Source organism: Hibiscus syriacus, unplaced genomic scaffold, assembly GCF_006381635.1.
Source record: "Hibiscus syriacus cultivar Baekdansim isolate YM2019G1 unplaced genomic scaffold, ASM638163v2 tig00012084_pilon, whole genome shotgun sequence".
NCBI lineage: Eukaryota > Viridiplantae > Streptophyta > Magnoliopsida > Malvales > Malvaceae > Hibiscus > Hibiscus syriacus.
Window position 1 is genome coordinate 11,223 of NW_024062264.1, and position 22,703 is coordinate 33,925.

General features: G+C 31.0%; 1 protein-coding gene across 1 annotated transcript; it reads right to left on the reverse strand.

Moving 5' to 3' along the window:
* Positions 1 to 7,861: 7,861 nt before the first annotated feature.
* LOC120205033 (uncharacterized protein At4g08330, chloroplastic-like) lies at positions 7,862 to 10,208 on the reverse strand. The gene is made up of 2 exons (XM_039204983.1): positions 9,892 to 10,208; positions 7,862 to 8,378 (listed from the first exon to the last, which is right to left on the reverse strand). Exons 1-2 carry the CDS (start codon positions 9,984 to 9,986, stop codon positions 7,982 to 7,984), a joined length of 492 nt encoding a protein of 163 aa, XP_039060914.1. The 5' UTR covers positions 9,987 to 10,208; the 3' UTR covers positions 7,862 to 7,981.
* Positions 10,209 to 22,703: the final 12,495 nt, after the last annotated feature.

Genomic DNA, 22,703 nt, shown 5'->3' on the forward strand with positions numbered 1-22,703 from the left:
CACCTTAATTTCTCTATAAAACTCTTGAAACTAAAAATCATGCCAATTTTTCAAACATGTTTTCAAGCCTTTCTAACACTTCAAATTTCTTATTTACACCTATGACAAGTCAAATATTCCTTTAGAATCCAATTTCATCATTTTCTAACAATTCCGTTAGAAACCCATTTTACTAATTCACCATTAATTCATCCATCTCTAGTTTCAACTCATCTTTAAGCCTTATTAAGCTTCTATATTACTCAAAAAACAAAAACCAAATAAAAAATAAAAGAATTAACCAACTTCAATTAACTTACCTTAGCCATGGAAGCACACGGTGGAAGAGAAAAAGAGAAAGCCAAGCTTCCAGACTTCTATTTTTCTTTTCCTCTATTTCCCCACATGTAATATATAATCCTTTTAAAAAGAATTTAAATTCTTTCTTTCTAAAGACCATAATGCCCTTCCATCTTTCTATCTTTGATAATAAATCCTAGACAACAATTTCCCAAATCAATCCTTGAACTTTTCAATTTATTCAAAATAAATCATCAAATTTTAAATCCTTACATTTTAGTCGTTGACCCGAAGTTTGGGGTATTACATGAAATTTGAATTTTCTTTAATTAATAATTTATTTTATTAATTGTGTTCGTCTTGAAATTTTATTTATGTTCTTCCTTACAAATTTTATGTTATTAGTATATGTGCCGACTGTAAAAATATTTATGGATCCATTATTTCTCGTATTTATATTTGATCTGATTCTATTAATATTGATAAATTTCAATGACTAGAGGCTCATTGATAAACCTCAATATTTAAAATTAAAATTTTTGAAATTAAACTAGAGTGAAATCTGAATGAGAAAAGTAAAAAAAACGTGGACATCAATGCTGAGGTGATTCACCAATTACATTATATTATATGATAATGAAAAGGTGACATGGAGGGGAGTTCGACAGCTATCTCCAAGTCCAATGCATCATGTCTTTGACCAACCCAATTCTAAGAAAAAGGGAAATTACCAAAATGCCAATTACATCTAATTTTAATTTACGCCCACAAATAGGAAAAATAATAATATTAACCAAACACGAAACCCAATAACATAAGTAGTAAAGAAATTATTATTATTTATTGAGGTTTCGGGTTTAAATATCGACAATGTCAGAGGTACGAACAGTCAATATCAATCGGTTAAGAGTTATTTTAAATATATATATTGTATTTATTTTAAATTAATAATAAATAAATAAATAATATGAACCAAAATGGGAAAAAAATGAGATAACCTTTGCATGCGGCTGATACGATCGCACGCAAATATATACGGATACGGAGAGAGAGAAAACAATGTCTTATCTTTTTTTAGGTTAAGTGTAAATTGGTTTTGCTTTATTATTATTAAAATATACAAATTATTTATATTTTGTACAATCAATATAAAATAAACACTCGTCACCGTGAACATTCAAATACTTAGTTGATAAGTTATTTTTTAGTAATTCATGGTGTTTATAAGTTGTTGATATATTTTAAAGATTCTTAATCATTTAACAATTAATGCTTAAATATTCTATTGTTGTTAGTGCTAGAACTTGAAATCTCTAAGAATAAAACTACTTTAATCATTAAATCGTTTGGTTAGTATAAATTAATAATGATGATTATATCAATAATGAACTCGATCTCAATAATCATTTTGACAATGATGTTTGACTAAAGTCTGAAATGGAAACACTTTAATGAATTTAACTTGTGAATACTATTTCGTTTTTTCCACCTATACAAGTGAATTACAAATATTTGAGTTTTTATAATTTTTTAATAATATAGAGAGATTACAATACAATATTCGTTTATAATTTTTTTAATCTTCGACAATGTACATATTACAAATGTAGTTTTAGAACTCAAGGCATATAGAGAGAATAACACTCTCTTTATAAATGTGATCGCTTAATGAGTTCAAGTTTTTGAATTTATATTAGAATCTCACGTTATATAAATATATATTTCGAACAATTCTATCCATGGGAAGAGGAAAGAGAAATTTTGTTCTTAATGAACATTAAACCCACAACTTAGGGGAGAAGGGGAAAGGGGATGTCAACTGAAAGCTTTAATTATATACTTTAAAGATTGTTGACTCGATTTAATTATACAATTTGATGTTTGTAGTAATTTATATTCATTGTGTAATTAATAAAAGTTATACCTAAAATATATTTAAATAATAATGTTTTTTTAATCCTAAACGATACATTTTCAATTACTCCCTATCTAGCTTAATTTGAATTAAGCTGGTGGGACAATGAGTAATCCCAAATCCTAGAGGATCTAATCATATGGACATTAAATGTTGATATGTTCAATATGATTTTTTTTAAAAGATTTTAGTTTATTTAAAACATTTAGGGTGCGTTTGGTTTACGAAATATAAAATTACCAGTGGGAATAAGATTACTGGGAATGTTGTATTTTGTGTTTGGTTTGTTTAGCATGAATGTAAGATTATCATGTTTGGTTAAAGAAATAAAAGATTATTAGAATGTATATTTTATCAAATTGTCCTTATTATATATTTGTTTTTTAACAAGTTGAATTCTACTATAATTTTACTATAATTAATTTATATATTTTCTTTAAAAAATTTAAATTCATAAAATTTATATATATATATATATATATTTTTACAAAATTGAAAAGATAAATATGTTTAATGAAAGGGTAAAATTTTATTTTAACCCCTGAATTTCATATGAAATTCTAATTATTGACTTTTTTTTGTAAATCTAAAAAATTTAAGGATAAATTTTAATTTAACCTTCGTATATTTTTTATTCAACGACAGAAGAATGATATTTTTGAAAAAAAAAATAATAAAATTTAAGGGCATTTTAGTCCAAAACGCCGGTAATCCAACAATACATAAGAAAATGGAGGTAATCACATTCTCGGTAATATACCCCCAAAATATCAATGTTAATAATAAAAGATTACCAGGGGTTGGGAAGTTGGCCAACCAAACGGGGGAATGACATTCCATTCCCCCGGTAATAAGATATAACCAGAACCAAACACCCCCTTTAGAAGTTAGAAATCTTTTGAAATTTTAAATTCGCAAAGTGGGTAAATCAAAATTTTACTATTTTAAGAACTAAACACCTATCATATAAATTTTAAATTGTATGTAATATTAAGGTAGTGTATGAATCGGAATGGGTCGAGTCGGATTTTTTTCCATCAAAACTCGATTGGAGTACTGTATTGATCCACCCTTCACCCGCTGACTCGGGTTTAAGGAAATTTTACATGACTCTATTTTTTTCGATTTTTGAGATAAAAATACGCACCCATATATATATATATATATAATTTTACTCTAAACTAAAACACGATCATATTCTTAAGAAAACAATCAAAACCTTTTTTTAATTTAAAATACATCTTATAATATTAAGTTAGATTAAAACTCATCAAATGGGAGTTCTATATTTACCCCTATTTAACACGTATGGATATGTAACAAAAATAAAGAATTTGTAGGAAATATACCTATTCAATACAAATGAATAGCACGAGCCAAGTGATCTCAGTAATAAATATATTGTTGTTATTTCTTGAGGTATTGGGTTTGACCACTATGGATGTTATAGTTGTGAGCGTTCAATGTTAAATAGTTGAGTAGTTATCTTTAAACATATATTATCTTATATTTATCATAGATTAATAATAATAAAAAAAATGTATATTCTTTAAAAAGAAAAAAGAATATGTAACAACAAAATTACTTTTAAGAAGAAGAAGAATATGTAACAAAAATAAAGAATTTGTAGGGTTTTTTTTTTTTTGGCAAATTTAAAACGAAGGCTAGGTGAAAAGTAGAGTAGGATGTTGATCATCAACTTTTCATCAACAGAACAACAACCGGTAGTTGATAATTTTGAATTCACAATTTCTTTTGCGAATCCAAGAGGTTGCCAACAATGTAAAGCGAAATAATGAGGGATCTTACGTCATCTCGAAGATTACAAATTGATATCTATTTATAATTATTTTAGTTATAGATAATGTATTATCTTATAGTTACAACTATTGAAATTCATGATTTTTAAAAAAATAACATTTCATTATATTACAAAAGCTGCTTAATGAATTCAAAAAATACATATTAAAAATAAACGAATCAAGTGATCTTGATAATAAAATATTATTATTTTTCTTAAAATCTCAACTTTGAGTATCATAAATATTCAAGTCTAAACGTTTAATTTTAAATAGTTAAGATTTATGAATTTGATATTGACATATTGTTGTTACTAAGACTGTAAATGTGAAGGGAACAAGTTGATTGGTATTTTATTTCCAAGATTGATACTACTGTTACTTTGGGACCACCATGGCAACTCTCCATGTGATTGCCAGAAGAATGTTTGACTACTCTTCTTTAACAGCTCACCATGTAAATGCTTTTCCAACCTTTTTCTTCGCTTCCTCCCGTTATTTTTTCCCTTTCTCGTTCTGAATGCTTTGCTTTCATTAATTTGAATATTTAGTATTGATAGATGAGTCTTTCAACAAAAATTTTATGTATATATAAAGATTTGAACTCAAAATTTACTTAAACGAAATTAAACTGTTTATCACTTAAACCAACTTTAGTCGATTAAATTTATTCTCATATTTTACCCACCATTTTTACATTTGTAGAGTAATATATATATATATATATATATATATATTGTGAAAGCATTTTTTTAAAAATATATTTTGTTTTGTTTTTCTCATTTCAAAGATTTAATAAAAATTGCTCTAAAAACAAAATCGAAAAAATCCTTTCACATTTCCACGAGATCCATTTTTAAATATATCCTAAATAATTAACATTTTATTGGGTATTTGTCATTTTTCATTACAATTTAAAACTTAAATTGTGGTAATTAATTTCTTGGATAAAGTACACAAATGGTCCCCTGGTTATAAGGAGCTACTTATTGAGTCCATCAACTATTAAAGTTATAAAATGATCCTCTAACTATATGACATTGCTTTGTTGAATCCCTTGACAATTAAAAGTAAAAAAGGTCACCCGACTATTCATATGTTTCAACTCATACTTTTTTAGTAAAAAGTTGACGGTAGTCTGAGTTAGACATTAACATGTTGACTGAGATATGATAATCATTTGATATTCTGAGATTATATTTTAACATATCTCAATCAGTAGATTAACGTCCATCTCAAACAATCTTTAATTTTTTAACGGAAAATGATGAGTTTGAAACATATGAATAATTTGGTGATCATTTTATAATTTGTAATAGTCAATAGCTTAATAAAGTAATGAAATATAATCAGATAACTATTTTATAACTTTTAATAATTAAGAATATTTAATACAATAGCTTATAATCAATAAACTATTTATGTACTTTACCCAAATTTATTTTTACTTGACCCCATCCCATCTTTACCTTTTTTACTCATCTACGGAATAATATTAATAAGTTATTGTACCGTTTTTTAATAATTAATTTCTAGAAATATCTAGAAATGCTTATTTCATTTGTTTACTTTCCCTTCTTTTTAGTAAAAACGCAAGTAAGGATTAACCAGAAACTTCTCATACATATATAATTATATATATGATTATTTTCCAGCTCGACTATATCGGTGATAAAGAAATTATTATTATTCTCCACCACTTAAAATTTTATAAATTTATATTCTTAACATGAAATTCTACGTCTGTCCCTATTTAAGATCCCATGTTCGAATACCATGAATGCAAGAGATATTAACGTTTAATATTAAGTAACTGAGAGTTATCTTTTTAAACATTATTACCTTATATTTAGTCTATATTAATAAAAATAAAAGAGTAACTTTTGTCCCTATAGTAGACTCAATTTATTATTTTTCCCTCTATCGTATTTTCACATCAATTTAACCTTCGAAGTTACTCCATTTCATCATTTGATAGTCTGTCTCTTATTTAAAACCCTAAATTAAAGGTTTAAGTTAAAGATTAACTTTAGAATTTAGAGGTTATAAAATTATAGATGAGGTTTTTAATATAGAATTTTAAATTTAGGTAAAATAGAGATAAAATAATAAATTGGTTGTATAACGACAAAGATGAGTTTAAAAAAAATTATTTTCCAGTGTTCTACACAAAAACACTAATAAAAAACATAAAGTAGACTGATATGCAGAAGATGTATAGTTATAGAGCAAATGGACAGATAATCCAACCTGCATAAAGTTGCAAATTAATATTCGTCTCTGCGTGTGTTTTATGGTGTCAGGGATTTAGAACAGCAGCCACAGTGTGAAACTGACAATCACTACACTACGTTGACTGTCGTCCACATCAGGAAAAAAAAATATCATCGACACTGACACGATTTTTTTCCTCATAATTTCTTCATGCCCACAAAAAATCCTAAACATTGTTTCAGTGTTGGCTTGCACCTTGTCTCATTACAATATTAAAGACAACCTTTGCTTCCCACACAGAAATTACAACAAATTACTAACCACAAGTTAATTTAGTAAAGAATTATTAATTTTCTTAAAGGATCAATTATAAAACAAGTATTCGAACTATATTATTTTTTAAGAATAGGTGACTACAATATTTTTTGAATGATCTCGATGTTTAACGTTACAAACGTTACTACTTTAGGTGTCCAAGCCGTAACGCCATTAGTTTTATCCGTTAAGTGACATGTGTCACATTCAGATAATTTTAAATTTTTTTAATTACAAATATTACTATATTTATAAGAAACCCCCTATTTTTCTTAAATTACAAGAAAAAACCAAATTCATAAAAATCCTAACCCTAACTCACCGTCTCCACTCTTTCCACCCACGACCACCGTTGTTGACCTAGTCCCTGCCATCCTCCTAGTCACATGTCGCCGTAGTTACCGTTGATTGGCCGTCGAAATCATGTGGGATTGCGATTTTCTTCCTAGGGTTTGCGGGATACAAAACGTCGATCGATCGCGATTTCAATAGGGGTATCGATTGTTGGGGGTAGGTGAGGTCGGGTGGAGCTTCGTCGACGGAAAAGGACGACGATCGACGTGGGTTTAGAGGTTGAAATGAATGTTTTTTAAAGTTTTGGCTATTTCAATTTTTTGTGTATTTTTTTAAAAAAATATATAATTTTAATTTTAAATAAATTTTTAAAATTATCTAAATGTTGCACGTGTCACTCAGAAGAGAAAATTAACGACGCTTACGGCCCAAGCAACTAAAGTAATAACATTTATAACATTAGGCACTGGAATTATTCAAAAAGTATTATAAGCACCTATTAGTGAAAAACGCTATAATTTAAGCATTTATTTTATAATTAAGACCTTCTTAAATAAGGTAAATAATTTGAATAATAATATTATAAGTGAAAAGTTAAATTATAAGAATCATTCCGCAATAATTTTTTACAATATCCGATCTGAATTAGTTGATTAATAAATAAAAATCCCATGGTTAAAAAGAAGTTGCAACAAATTGATAGTTACAATAGCATAAACTAACTGGGCTGCAGCCCATCTGATATCTTGCCACCGAATCATTTTAAATCCTCAACAAAATAACATAAGAGTGATGTCAAGGTTATATAGAAAAAAATCAAACAAAAAATGAAATAGAAGCCTATCCCTTGCCCATTAATCTGAAAAGTTGAACCAATCATCATCCATATCAACTCAATTTTAAAATGCTAAAATTATTAAAGCTTTGATATTGATAATTGTATATCATATAATAAAATACATGAAAATCTTGGAAAATTTGAACATACTTGTACTGGACAAATACTCTTATTTGATTCTTACCCGAGTCCGAGTAACATGGACAAATGAAAACATAGAATCGAAGGACTCGAAATAACTTTAGACAATAACAATCCGACAAAAAAAAAGCTTCGAATAAGCCTAGTTGATAATGCAATTACAATAACGATGAAGACAGCACTAGATCACATAAAAAATGGAGTACCGAGTTTTTCAGCAGATGAAGGTTGTAGGGCACTGATCCGGATATCGTATTTTCTACAACTAGAACCTTCATTGCTGGTGGTTGAATCCAATCCATCTAATACAATAGGGTGGCCTGAAGTTCTATCTTCATAAGCATTTCCTATATGATTGCCACACTTGCGGCAAAGAAGTTTGGTTCTACGGTGGAACAAGCCCCATGAATGCTTTGAAAAGTAAGGACCCCATCGGAATTCATCAACTTGCGTAAATCTGCTCTCATCTATACTAAAGAATGATATAATCCCTCGCTTTATTGATTTTCCGTACTTTGAGCCTATTGTCGCGGTGTTTCGACTAGAGGAACTTAGGTTTAGCTCATACCCACAAGAACCACAACTGCAATAAAGAATTGTTTTCACCATTTTATCTTCGGTCCAGAAACACGAAAACATCCAAGTATAACACGATGCATATATTCCATGTTCGCAGCTGAGTTTCAATATTGCAACATCAAGAGGTTCACAAGGAAGGTATTGTAATTTGTAATATTCAAAGCATCGCAAAGTCATTGCAATCAAATTACACTCAGCAACCGATAACATCGAATTCTTCAGATGTTTCATTACTGCTTATCTACCAAGTATCAAGCAAGGTAGAGTATCTGAAGAATTCAAAGTTAACATAAATGCAAAATAACAACTCTGCAATCGATAAATCGAATCTTTCAATGTTTCACAGCTACATATCTAACAACTATCAAGCAAGCTAGAGTATCTGAAGAATTTGAAGCTACCATAGATGCAAAATAACAACTCTGCAAACAGTAAAATCGAATCTTTTGATGTTTCATTACTATATATAGCAACTATCAAGAAAGATCGAGTATCAGAAGAATTCGAAGATACCATGAGTGCAACTATACATTCAGTTCTTGAACTTCTTAATATACCTGTAAGATAAACAAATTCTATGGCGTCCTTAGCCATCAACAACCAGAATATTATCCCCCAAAAGGAGAAACACAAAGAAGTTAGCTAATTCTGAACCCCAACATCCCCAATCCGTAAATTTTAACAGTGAGCTAGTGTTCTACTACTGCTGGTACATTCACATTGCCCAACGTTATTCCGACTCTCCATATATGTGTACCTATCTCCAACACATTCAGACTTAGGCATGGGATAATCCTCTAAATACATCAAAATGCCTAGAAAAAAATTGAAGATACCTGAGCCGGACACGAACTTATATTCGATACTCACCAAAATAACATAGGCATTGACCATGGTGAAAGTTAAGCAACCGGTTTTTGCACAGAAATCACATCCACTAAAGCCAATTTCACAATTTATATGCAATATAATGGTGAAAGAAGAATTGCCCATCCAGCTCAGTTGGTAGAGCACGGATCGAGTCACATGAGCAATTCATAATTCTGACTGCCGGAGGTCTTCCAAGCAACCTACTCTCAACCTGACGTTGGGGCAGCTACTTCCTTACATCCTCTCACCCCATTACATATATATACATCATTGTCATACCAAGTGGTCCCACTCCCCTTAACAATCCTTAATTTTCATGAAGATTTCATCTGAATAAAAGGTATTTTAGAAATCAACCTTAGATCTCCAATTAAAACAGTTCACAATTAACTCTTTATTAATCTAAGTCAATCCCTTACTTCGCAATCAGTGGAGACGAAGTTAAAAACATTAACTTTACACGATTTAACACAATGAAATATGGTTAATACATTCAAGTTCCTTCAACAATCAACAAAAAGCAACAAACCCAGAATCAATTCTGTCAAAACAAACAAAACCCAGAAATAAAAAATTCAAAACATCAAATTTAAACAAGAGAACCAATCAAAACTCACACCCAGAAAAAAAATAAAGAAATAACAAACCTGTACGTTACATGTCTTTGAGAGGCAGAAGAAAGAGAGTGACGGTAATTTCCATTGAATTGTTGAACATCCTTAACGAGAATCGATTTCTCCATTGATTTTTCTTCTTCTGGCTGAATTCAAAGCTCCGATTATGACTGTGATGGTGATGAAAAGAGTCTTAAGTTCTAATTGAGGGTTAACTGCTGAGATGACGGTTGAGAAACGAGTCCGCCTGATTCACGTTAAGGCATCGATTTTCAGGGCTTAGTTATAGAATAATTAAAGAAAAAGAAGTTCCAAAGACAGCATCAGTTTGTAGATAAAGAGGCGAAAACAAGGTGGTTTCCTTGTTTTTGATTTTTGGGTTTAGAGTTTAGATTGTCCTTTTTGACGTGGTTTATAGCGCGGAAAAAGAAAGGAAAAATAAAAGGCCTTGGTTGCGAATATTCTAATAAATGTATATATTTAAAGTTAACTTTAAGAGTTGATTTTTTTTAAAATATTTAACATTTTTAATATTATATTTTTAGATACTAATATTATAACGGCCATTAAATAATACATGTCATATTTAACAAAATTTTAAAAAAATTATTTTAAAATTTAAAACTTAAACTTAAATTTATTTTTTAAAAACCTATTTTTTTCTTAAATTAAAAAAATACTCTAAAAACCCTAATTCTAAATTCAATCATATTTCCAATCGTTGCTAGTTATTTTCGATCGCTAGCTTCATCTCTGAATGTTCACCCATCCATCGTCTACTCACTAACCAGCCACCACCATTTCTTTACTCCAAACCCTAAAATACCTAAAACTCTAAATTTCTAATCCTAAATTTATACTCAATTTCACATGACCCGGTGGGACATTAACACTTAGAATAAATTGGGAAGGGGTTTTTGCGTTCACATTGCTTAGTTTTTATGTGGGTGAATCTAACTTTTAACGTTGCTGGGATGGGAGATTTCAATTTTTTCTGTCGTGAATGAATCAGGGATTAGAGATAAGGATGTAAAATTGGGTAATCGTTCAGGTTTTAGTCGGATCCTGTCAGGTCGGGTAAAATCATATACATGTCAAGTCAGGTCAATTTGATGTATTGACTTAGATCAGGTCGGTCCAAGTCAAATCAGATCGGGTCATTTTCAGGTTGAATTGACACCAGGTTCAGTTCGAGTTAAGGTCAGGTTACTTTCAGTTCAGATCGATATCAGTTCAAGTCAAAATAGTTCAGGTCCGAAGCAGTTAAAGATCGGGTTAATTTAAGTTCGGATGGACTTCAGGCGGATCTCGTTCAGATCGGGTCACATCATTGACAAATAAAATTCAGGTCGAATCTTTATCATATACGAATTGAGTTCAAATCGTGTCAATTTTTTTCTTGGATTAATTATTTTCGTCTTTCGTGAACGTTGAATTGCAATTTGTAATTGTATATGATTTAGAGTAAATTACTAAGAATATAAAAACTATGGATCAATTTTATGAAAAATATAAAATTAAAGACTAAATTGAACAAATATGAAATTACAAATAAAAATTTAAATAAATTAAACAACACTCATTGATAAGGGATTAAATCGAAATAATTTTAAAATGTGAGGTTGAAATTAATATAAAAAGGACTAAATTATACCCATTTAAAAAGCTATGGACTAATTACAAAAATATAAATAAGAAAGGGCCAAATTCATATGCAACTATAAATTTAATGACTAAATTGAATAAATATGAAAATGAACTAATTAAAATTTAAATAAAGTAAATAAACTATATGGTATATATAAACTATATATTAATATATTATGTATAAACTATATAATTTATTATAGTTTATGTATTAAGTATGTATACTATATATATAAACTATATAGTTTATATATGTAGTTTATATATAGTATATATAGTTTATTAATATAAATTATACAATTTATATATAAATTATATATAAACTATACAATTATATTTACATATTATATATAATTATAAATTATATATACTATATAAATTATATATTTATTAATATAAACTATATATATATATATTATATGATTTAGGGTTAATTTATGTAATTATATGTACTTTATATACATATATAAACTATATAAACTATATAGTTTATATATAAAATATGTATACAATTATATATATATATATATATAAACTACATAATATAATTGATATTTATATACTATATAAACTATAGTTTATATTATATACTATACTATAGTTGATATTTATATACTATATATTATATATAAATTATATATACAATATATTTTACATATGAACTATATATAAAAACTATATATATAAACTATATAAACTATAGTGTATATATAAACTATATACTATAGTTGATATTTATATAATATATACTATAATTGATATTTATATACTATAATATATAATTTATACTATATAAATTCAAAGTATATATTATATGTAAATACTATATAATTAAATAAATAAATTAATAAATTATTTATATAATATATACTACATATATATACTATATATACTATATAGTTTACATATGAACTATATATAAAAACTATATACTACAGTTGAAATTTATATACTCTATAATATATATAATTTACATATAAACTATATAATTTACATATGAACTGTACATATAGTTTATTAATGAACTATATAAACTATTTATATAGTATATACTATATATATAAACTATATATACTATATAATTTACATATGAGCTATATAAAAACTATATATATATATATATATATATATATATATATATAAACTATATATTATAGTTGAGTTCTATTTTTTTGCATGCTCGAAACATAATCGGTGAAGGAGGCGGAACGACAGCGACGCGATGGCGACTCGACGAGGAAGATGATCGGATCGGCGCGTGTGACCCAAACACCGACGACATGCCGACGAGGTCTCCGGCCGGTTGGGATGCGCCAGTGGGGAGTGTGCAACACCCCAATTTAGGGGTCAAATTATAAGTTTTTGAAACTTATAACTAGTTTTAGAATGTGTAGGAAATTCAGGGACCCAATTTTGAATTTGCCCATTTTTTTTGGATGTTGAAAATTAAAACCCTTCCCCGAGCAATCTAGTTTTTCCCAAAAGTTTACCCCTAGTTTTTCTTCCCTTTGAACCCCCTTTACGACCACATTCTATCGATGTCCGGCTACCCCAGCTCGAGCCACTACCACCTATCGACTCATCATCGAACGATGATCATAACCCGACCTTCAGCCCGTCGAGTAATGCCGACGTTCACCGTGAAACTCACCAAAAAGTCCTGTCAAAAACCATTTGTCGCGAGTGTTTCTTCGCCGATTCCGGCCACGTCCGATATTTTTTCACCTCACCGTCACCTCCACTAGACTCATCGACACCGTGCGCTCAAAACCCAACCAAAATCGTCGCGTTGTTGTTGCTCCGTCATCGTCACTCGCCGGCCACCGTTGGAAAAGTTCGTACGTTTTAAATTCTGCAATCCGTTATGTTTCCTTGAAAAATAACACTTGCACGAGAATCCCGAGGTCCCGATCTAGTAATCTGGAAATTTTCGTCGTCCTCCGACGACCGGAGCCACCGCACGCGCCTCTCCCTACGTGGGCGTCGTTTGCCAGTCTGAGAGGGTGCTGACCGGCTGAACTGGTCTGGACCGACTGGACTGGTCTGGTCTGGTCTAGACCGAGCTGCTTGAGCCGAGCAGCCTGGGTGAGCCATTGACCTAGTCGTTGACCGTTGACCAGGCGTTGATCGATCGTTGACCGTTGACCAGGCGTTGATCGGCCGTTGACTTTTTTTGGGTACACTTAATTTGATGTTTTTCGACATCTTGAGTCCATTTTTGAGGTCCATTTCGCCAAATTCAAACATGGTAAAATGTTTTCATTGATGAACCACCTGATTTGATATATTTTTCATAATTAAGCTCCGCTTCTAATGAAATTTCTGTTGTTGTGTATCTGAGGAATTATTGGATGTTGAACTCAAGTTTGAGGGCGATCGAATGGAGTTTAAATGGTCGATCGATATGACACAAAAACCGAGGTAATACATTACTACCTATTTCATGATTTATGGAACATGTTGATATTGATTTCTGCATGGATGAGAATAATTGGTCACATGTATGTAGTGATCACTTCCTAAACTCGATCTGAATATTATAAAAGTTGGTAACCAGATATGACTTATATGGCTCGCTTAGAAAAGTGGAAGATCAATCGAAATTAATAATAATAATAATAATAAGTTTGGTGATTCAATAATAAATGAATTGACTTCAAGATCCGTAAATTATGATTAATTCGGTTAAAGATTAAATGGTGAAAATATTTGGATAAGAAATTACCAATAATAGTGTTATGGGGTAAAATTACGAAAATACCCTTGTACTGAAAAAGGACCCAAATATTCCCTATTGGTGAAAATAACCTCCAGTGATCAAATGAACAAAGTACTCTGAATACTAAAGGAACTAGAATACTTTCAAGCCTAAGTTATCCGAAGTAATTTCACATACATAGTTGGATGAAATGACTACAATACACTTAAAGTGTAATATGATTCGAAGCACATCCAAGCCCTGGAATAACAAATACCCTCAGCTCTGAAATGAACAAATCAACCTCGTATTCCAATATGATTATATTATATGACCAAGTTAAATGGAATGGAAATACAATATGTATTCGAATTCTGGAAACGACCGAGTTTCTCAGAAAACTCCTAAGAGAAAGAGTTAACTTGAAAACTAATTGAATTAAGTACCCCGATGACCCTGAATTAAGTGATTAACTTAAATAAGTCTGGAAACACTGATGATCTTATAAGTTGTACCCTTTATAAGGGTTTGGAACCACAAATCAAGCATGTTGACATTTCCTATTAGCGTTGTAATGTGGAAATGAAATGAAAACCATTGGAACATATGTATGTCTCCTTAAGATCTATTCAGCAATGATTCTGAAGATGGTCCATTGACAAGAGTTATCTGTATAGGAGAGTAAATATCCTTGAAGTGCAATGAATTGATCAGTTGACAAGCATCAGTGATGGGAGTTGTTCAGCTCGAGTTAACTCGATATTCCGATAAATCGACACAAATTGTAAATGTCCTGAATCTTCATTTCTCCCTTATCATCTCAAATCACTAAGAATTCTCCAAGAACCTAATGCCTAAAATGTCTTTAATTTCCTGAATAATAGAATCACCACTGTTATATCTGAAAACACGAGTAACTCATATGCAAAGGATTTTGAATACCTTTTTGATCTCCTAATGTCTCCGAAAAATGTCTGAATACTATGTTCATGATAAATCACGTTCTGAATAACTGATGATCCTGTCAGCTAATAAATTCTTTCAATGGTGATCCTAAATTTCGACAATCTATCAGTATACTGAAGATCTGTGTTTCTCTGATTATCCAGTATCTCCGAATAATATCTAGAACCTCTAGAGTGTTCCCTGATCACATGGATGTTTTCTCTAATTTCTATTCTGATTTTTGCTCTGATTCATGATATCTCAGTTTATTGATTAAAAATATTTTATTTGGGGTACTCTAGGATCTGGTATGAAGACTCTGGCAGGTTCATTCACTGTTGGTAATTCCTTTTATAGGTTCAACACCGACTGGTAATTCCTTATGTACCTAAGGCGACCCTTGGGTAGGCTCTGAGGCCCCGAGAATTTTTCTTGGGTAGGGTCTCAGCCCCAAGGTGATTCTTTAGGTTTTGAAAACATGTTTTAAATGGTTACTGTTTTAAAAAGATCTGTATATTTTCACTGGTTTTGTGGGAACATACTAGACAATCTATTTTGATCTCTTGAAACCAAACATCCGAAATATTTCCTTCTAAACTGAAAGTTTATTTTCTGTTACTACCTGATATATCACTGGGACCTCAGGTCAGCATAAAAATCTGTATATGTCTGAATCAATAAGGAAACATATGCTTATGTGTTATATGCATGTTCTGTAGCATCAATTGGTAGTACTGTATTACTAGCTTTCTAAAGCTCACTTTGTTACTCACTATTTCAGGTTAAAAGGATTGAACCAGTGCAACTATTGATATCAGTAAGGGAGTTTTGCTTGCGGAGTACGATGTATGTGTTTAAGGGGCATGTAGGTTGTATTTATTTTTATATATGAGTATGGAAATCTGTTTTATTTCTGAATATTGGTAAATTTTACTTTTGTATTTATAAATAATTTTATGTCTTTACGTGTTTTAATATAAATTTTAATTTTTCCGTGATTTTTACGGTGGGTTGCTTCGGTGGCCCTAATGTGACACCCTAGATCGAATCGGGTCACTTGTATCGGTCTGAGGGGGTTATATTTAGTGGTATCAAAGCCTAGGTTGAGTCAAAATTTTCTAGATAGACCGATCGATCAAATGTCAAAAGATGTCTGGTCAGTATATGCCCCTAGACTACAACCATAGTTCTCTAAGTCAGAACTCCAAAGTCGAGCTCTTCTCTGTAACGAGCTAACTTATGTTTCCTATCTGTTAGGGCTCGACCTATGCATAAAGAAATACAATAACATTTGGGCACGTCAAATATGATTGCCCACAATTGAAGATAAAAGGTCAATCAAAGAATAAGCACAAGGCTCATGTGGCTACATGGAGCGATGAAGAAGGTTTCGATGAAGAGGAATAAGAAGTAGCAAACTTGTGCTTGATGGCATTCGGGGAAGATTCTAAGGTAACCTCTAACTCATCTGATTTTGATGATTTATCCTATGATGAGTTATTAGAGGAATATAATGGGTTGGCTTCGGATTATGAGAAATTATTTTTAAAATATAAAAATGATGTTTCAAAATTGAAAAATGAAAATAAACTCATATCCAAAACCAACAACGATCTTGAAAGTAAAATCAAAGATTTGCAAATCAAACTAGAAGAGTTTGAAAAGAAAATTTTGGATTTGCAAAATTCACTTTCAAATGTCAATGATGATCATCAAAAGAAAATTGATGATCTTAAAGCTTCTTTTGATAAAGTTGGAACAAAACGTTTTGAAAATGGAGAAAATTCAAAATCCAACTTTGTTAGAAAAAGTTTTAAAAACTACAATCATAGAGGTCCCCAAAGAACCTCTAAAATTGTTAGAAGTATATGGGTTCCTAAAGAGCTCATTACTACTAAAGATAAGGATATCCTACACAAATGGATACCTAAGGGGACTAGGATTTTGGAAACTAATGAATATGGACCCAAAAGAATTTGGGTACCAAAAATTAGAAATTAATCTATGTTTGTAGGAAAAGGAGCATTGCTACAAGGCACGGGAAACAAATCCAAATTCATGGTACCTTGATAGTGGATGCTCAAGACACATGACCGGAGACAAAAGCCGGTTCATTGAGCTTAACGCCAAAAATGGAGGAGAAGTGACTTTTGGTGATGATTCAAAAGGTCACATTGAAGGTATTGGTACTATTGGTAATACCTCTTCCATACAAATTAAGAATGTTTTATATGTGAATGGATTAAAGCATAATCTATTGAGTATTAGTCAATTTTGTGATAAGGGATTCAATGTCATGTTTGATATTAATGGTTGTAAAGTCATTGACATTGCATCTAATCAGATTATGCTTGTTGGTCATAGAATAGGAAACATATACATGGTGCATTTAGATTCTATTGATATGATTAATTTGTGCCTAGTTGCTAAGGATGATCATGATAGTTGGTTATGGCATAGGAGACTAGGACATGCTAGTATGAGTGTTTTGCAACGGCTAATTCAAGGTGATTTAGTTCGTGGGTTGCCTAAGATTAAATTTGATAATGATAAAATCTGTGATGCTTGTGCTAAAGGAAAACAAAAGCAAATTTCTTTTAAATCCATTAATAATGTATCAACTAGTAGAGTATTACAATTGATCCATATAGATCTTGTTGGGCCAACTAGGACTACTAGCTTGGGTGGAAAACAATATGCATTTGTCTTGGTAGATGACTATTCTAGATATACTTGGGTTCTATTCTTAAGTACTAAAGATGAAGCATTAGAAAAATTCATCACGTTTTTCAAAAGTAATCCAAAACGAAAAAGGTTACTCTATGACTAGTGTTAGGAGTGATCATGGCATTGAATTTGAAAATATTGGATTTACTAGAGCTTTGGTATGAAAGATTGTCAAATTTTTTAATTGAAAAAGGTTTTTCAAAAGGGAAGGTTGACACTACATTGTTTGTAAAGCATAAAGGTAAAGATTTATTAGTAGTTCAAATTTATGTTGATGATATAATATTTGGTTCTACTAATGATGTTCTTTGCCAAGAATTTTCTAAGCTAATGCAAAGTGAGTTTGAGATGAGCATGATGGGGGAGCTCTCATTTTTCTCGGGACTCCAAATCAAGCAAAGAAAAGAAGACATCTTCATCAATCAAGCTAAGTACATTAAAGATATGCTCAAGAAGTTTGGACTGGAAAATGGCAAACCTCATGACACTCCAATGAGCTCTTCAACAAAACTTGACTTAGATGAATGAGGTAAATATGTAGATGTTAAATTATATAGGTCAATGATTGGATGTCTACTTTATCTAACTACAAGTAGACTGGACATTATGTTTAGTGTTTGCTTATGTTCTAGATTTCAATCATGCCCTAAGGAATCACATTTACTAGCTGTTAAGAGAATCTTTAGATACCTTAAGGACACTCCTAGTTTAGGACTTTGGTATCCTAGAGACTCTAGCTTTAGCTTGCATGCTTTTTCTGATGCGGATTATGGAGGATGCAAATTAGATAGGAAAAGCACCTCTGATACTTTCCAATTACTTGGAAATATGTTGATTTCTTGGTTTTCAAATAAACAAAATTGTGTTGCATTATCTACCACTGAAGCCGAATACATTTCAGCTAGTAGTTGTTGTGCACAAGTTTTATGGATGAAATAACAACTTTTTGATTATGGAATTAAAGTAGGTACCATTCCTATCAAGTGTGACAATACTAGTGCTATTTGTCTCACTAAAAATCCCATCCAAAACTCTAGAACTAAGCACATTGAAATAACACATCACTTCATTAGAGACCATGTCACTAAGGAAGATGTAGTTCTAGAATTTGTTGATACTTTGCACCAATTAGCGGATATTTTTACAAAACCTTTAGATAAGGAAATATTTTGGACACTTAGGAGAGAATTAGGTTTAACTGACCTATCTTCACTTAGTGTTTAAAATAATTTTAGCAATTTTAAGAATAAATGAAAAATGATTATAATGATAATTTTTGATTGCATTCATTGCTATTAGTTAGGGGGAGTTTATGTTATTTGGTGAAAATTAATTTTATGTTCAATTGTTGTTTAAAGATAAATTTGATTGATTGGACATGATTAATTTTCAATATTTGAGTTGCCAATACCACTAGAGCTAATTAATTTAGCATTTTGAGTGTTTTAAAACAGATTTTTGACATTTCTATGGTTAGTGCATCGATACACTTAACAGTGCATCGATGCATCCCTTTGAATGTGCATCGATTCATCATGTTGATGCACCGATACACACCTTGAATGTGCATCGATGCACATGGTCATGCTCGATGCATCCGTCGGGTTTTGGGTTAAAATGCTTCATTTTCTCAAACCCTAAAACTAAAACTCTCCAAGCCATTTGTCCATCTCTCTCTAAAAATCTCCATTCTTGCTCAAAATCAACGATTTTTCGTCAGAATCTTCAAGTTTTTCAACTTTCAAACCTACTTCAATCATTAAATCGTGCAAAACAACTCCTCATCCCTCTCAATCTAAATTTTCAAGGTATTTTTCTAAAAACCTCTATTTTACAAACTTTTGATTTTAGAACTAGTTTTGATTAGTTCTAGAATGTAAATTATATCGGGCATTGATTGTTTGTTGGTTCTAAACTAGATTTTACTATCAATTTCGTCAAAAACAAACAATTTTTCAAAAAAAAATTAATTTCGAAATTTTTTTAAAAAAATTATGATTTCGAAAATCAGTAAGATTTTTGATTTAATTGTTTTGTTTTCATGAAAACTATATTATGATTATCAAAATAGTTTTCAAAACATGCCCATTAGGATATGGTTTAGAGAACCTTGAATTATTAAGGACTCATTTGAGTTTTGGGATTGATTATGCATACATGTGTTTCAAATTGCAGGTGACATTCCTTATTCCAATTTCCTTTAATCATGTCAAATCATAAACGACCTAGGTCATCTTCGAGTCGATCAAACCAAAATCGTCCTCCCGTTCCTCAACCTCCTAATCCCATTCCTCCTCAACCTTCATCTCTATTAGGGTCTTGTTTTAACATGCCTGAGCGTTGTAGAGACGAATTATACTCTAGGTACAAAAACTCTTTCCAAACTTATAGAATCCGTGAAGAGCGTATTCTTTCGCTTCAAGTTATGGTTGACATCGATTTCGAATACCTTCCGATTCTTAAAGCTTGGAAGTTTGATAAATTGTTTAAACTTAAACCCATCGTCTATCAATAATTGGTCCGCATTTTCTATTCCAATGCGGTATGTATTCAAAATGAAACTCAATGTGGAACTATAGCCATTAGATTCTATCTTTTAGGCCAATATATTAATATTGACCCCGAGACTATAACTTTCCGTTTTGGGTTAGATGATAATGGCGTATATAATGAAAGTGAAAATATGGAATATCCCTATGTTCCAAACTCAAGTGTTAGTACTCTATGATCTCATCACGATCGTTTTCTCCATTTGATGATCTCTTGGTGGTTTAGGCCATCTGGAGGTAGGTACTCCACACTTCGTGCTAGGGATTTATGGTGGATGTATTGTCTTAAAAATAAAATCAAAATCAATCTACCCCACATTATCTTCAGTCAACTAGTTGATGTCATAAACATTGTTCCTTCAAAACATGTCGAAACATTAGTTTATGGATGTCTTCTTAGTAACCTCTTTATCAAACTTGGTCTAGACGTTTCTCTTGACAATCCTATCCCACTTCAAAATCAAAACAATCTCACATCCTTGAAGAAAGAGGATTGGAAGCAAGACGAGGTTACCGGTCAATGGGTTTTTAGACCCAAAAAGCAAACTCCGGGAGCTAGTTCCTCACGAGCTGCTCCTAGCTCCTCTCGTGCTCCTTCTCCTCCAGCTCCGGCTGATGACGATGATCCTGAATTTCAACAACTTATGAAAGACATCGATGATCACGTACCTGATGACGAGCCTGCACCGGAACCAGCTCCACAAGAAGAACAAATGCCTCCGTATTTTCGTTCGTTTTTGGAGACATTTGATTTACGGTATGCGTCCATGGATTCGCGCTTCACATTCATTGAGTCCCAACTCTCTACCTTGGGAGCTCTACAACAAGATATGAATGATCATTTGGTTGCACTCTCACTTGAGATGAGAGCACGTTACCCTCCTCCTCCTCCCGATCCTTCAATAGATGAATAGACTTATCTTTCTTTGATTGTTTTTGGGATAAACTTGAATTGTTAAAACATTTTGGATTATCTTTCTTTGATTTTTGGATGACTGTTTGATATTTTATATATATTTTGGTTTGTTACAACATATGCATCATTTATTTTTTAGTTGAAATATGACCAATTTACCATTTCACATTTTTATTATGAATATTGGTTATGAAACTAATGGCTAACTCTCTTTTGATTGTGATCTTAGCAGCTTAAGATATATATATATATATATTATTTAATCAATTGGCTATGTTTTTCACTAACATGTTTAAAACATTTTAAAGCTTTTTGATTTAACAAAAAGGGGGAGAGATGTTAAGTGTTGAAATGTTTTTAAAGGGGAGAAGTGTTTTTGTAAGGGGAAGTAATTTTTCAAATTTTTAGAAAATCTTAAAATAACACAAATGTTTTGTTATATCAAAAAGGGGGAGATTGTTGAAAACATTTTGTGTTTCGATATAACAAATTAAATTTAAATGAATTTTAAGATTTTACAAATGATTTTCTAAGTATATTCGATTTAATTAATTGAATATCAAATTATTACTCCAAGTCTTTTAAAGATCAATTTCAAACCTTACTAAATATTATTTTTGAAACAATTTTCACAAAGTATTTTGAACCAAAATCAAGCCTAAAATCAATTTGTCAGAGTGATGCACCGATGCACCAATCCATGCATCGATGCACCATGAATTAAATTGAACATCGAATGCATTTCATGCATCGATGCACATACCATGCACCGATGCACTGAGGATTTTATGAAAACATCAAATGCATTTGATGCATCGATGCACCAGCCATGCATCGATGCACTCTGGCTATTTTGAAACATCGAATGTACTTGATACATCGATGCACTCTTAGTGCACCGATGCACTAAGGGACCATCGGTCAAAATATTTGAATTTTACACTGATGCATCGATGCACCATGGGTATGCATCGATGCACTGACTCTTCCAACTATTTTAATTAATTGTTTTCACACTTAAATAGTTATATTGACTCCATTAAGCATCCCCAACATTCAGAATCATTTGAAGTTGTATTTAAACAAGCTTAGAAGGCATTGATCAATAACAAGAAACATCAAGCAACTAGAATCAAGAGAGAATCAAAGAGAAAGCATCAAACCTCAAGTTTGAGCATTTCAAGTCTATTTTTCATTCAATATTCATTTTGCTTTCAAGAACACTTATTGTGCTCAATTGTATTCATTCTTGAGTGTTCTTTTCTTTGTTATAGAATTGTGCAAACAATCTACCTTGTGAGGATTTCCTTGTAAGTTTGCAAATTTGTATTGTTCTCTTTGAGAGAGAGTGTTCTCAAGAATT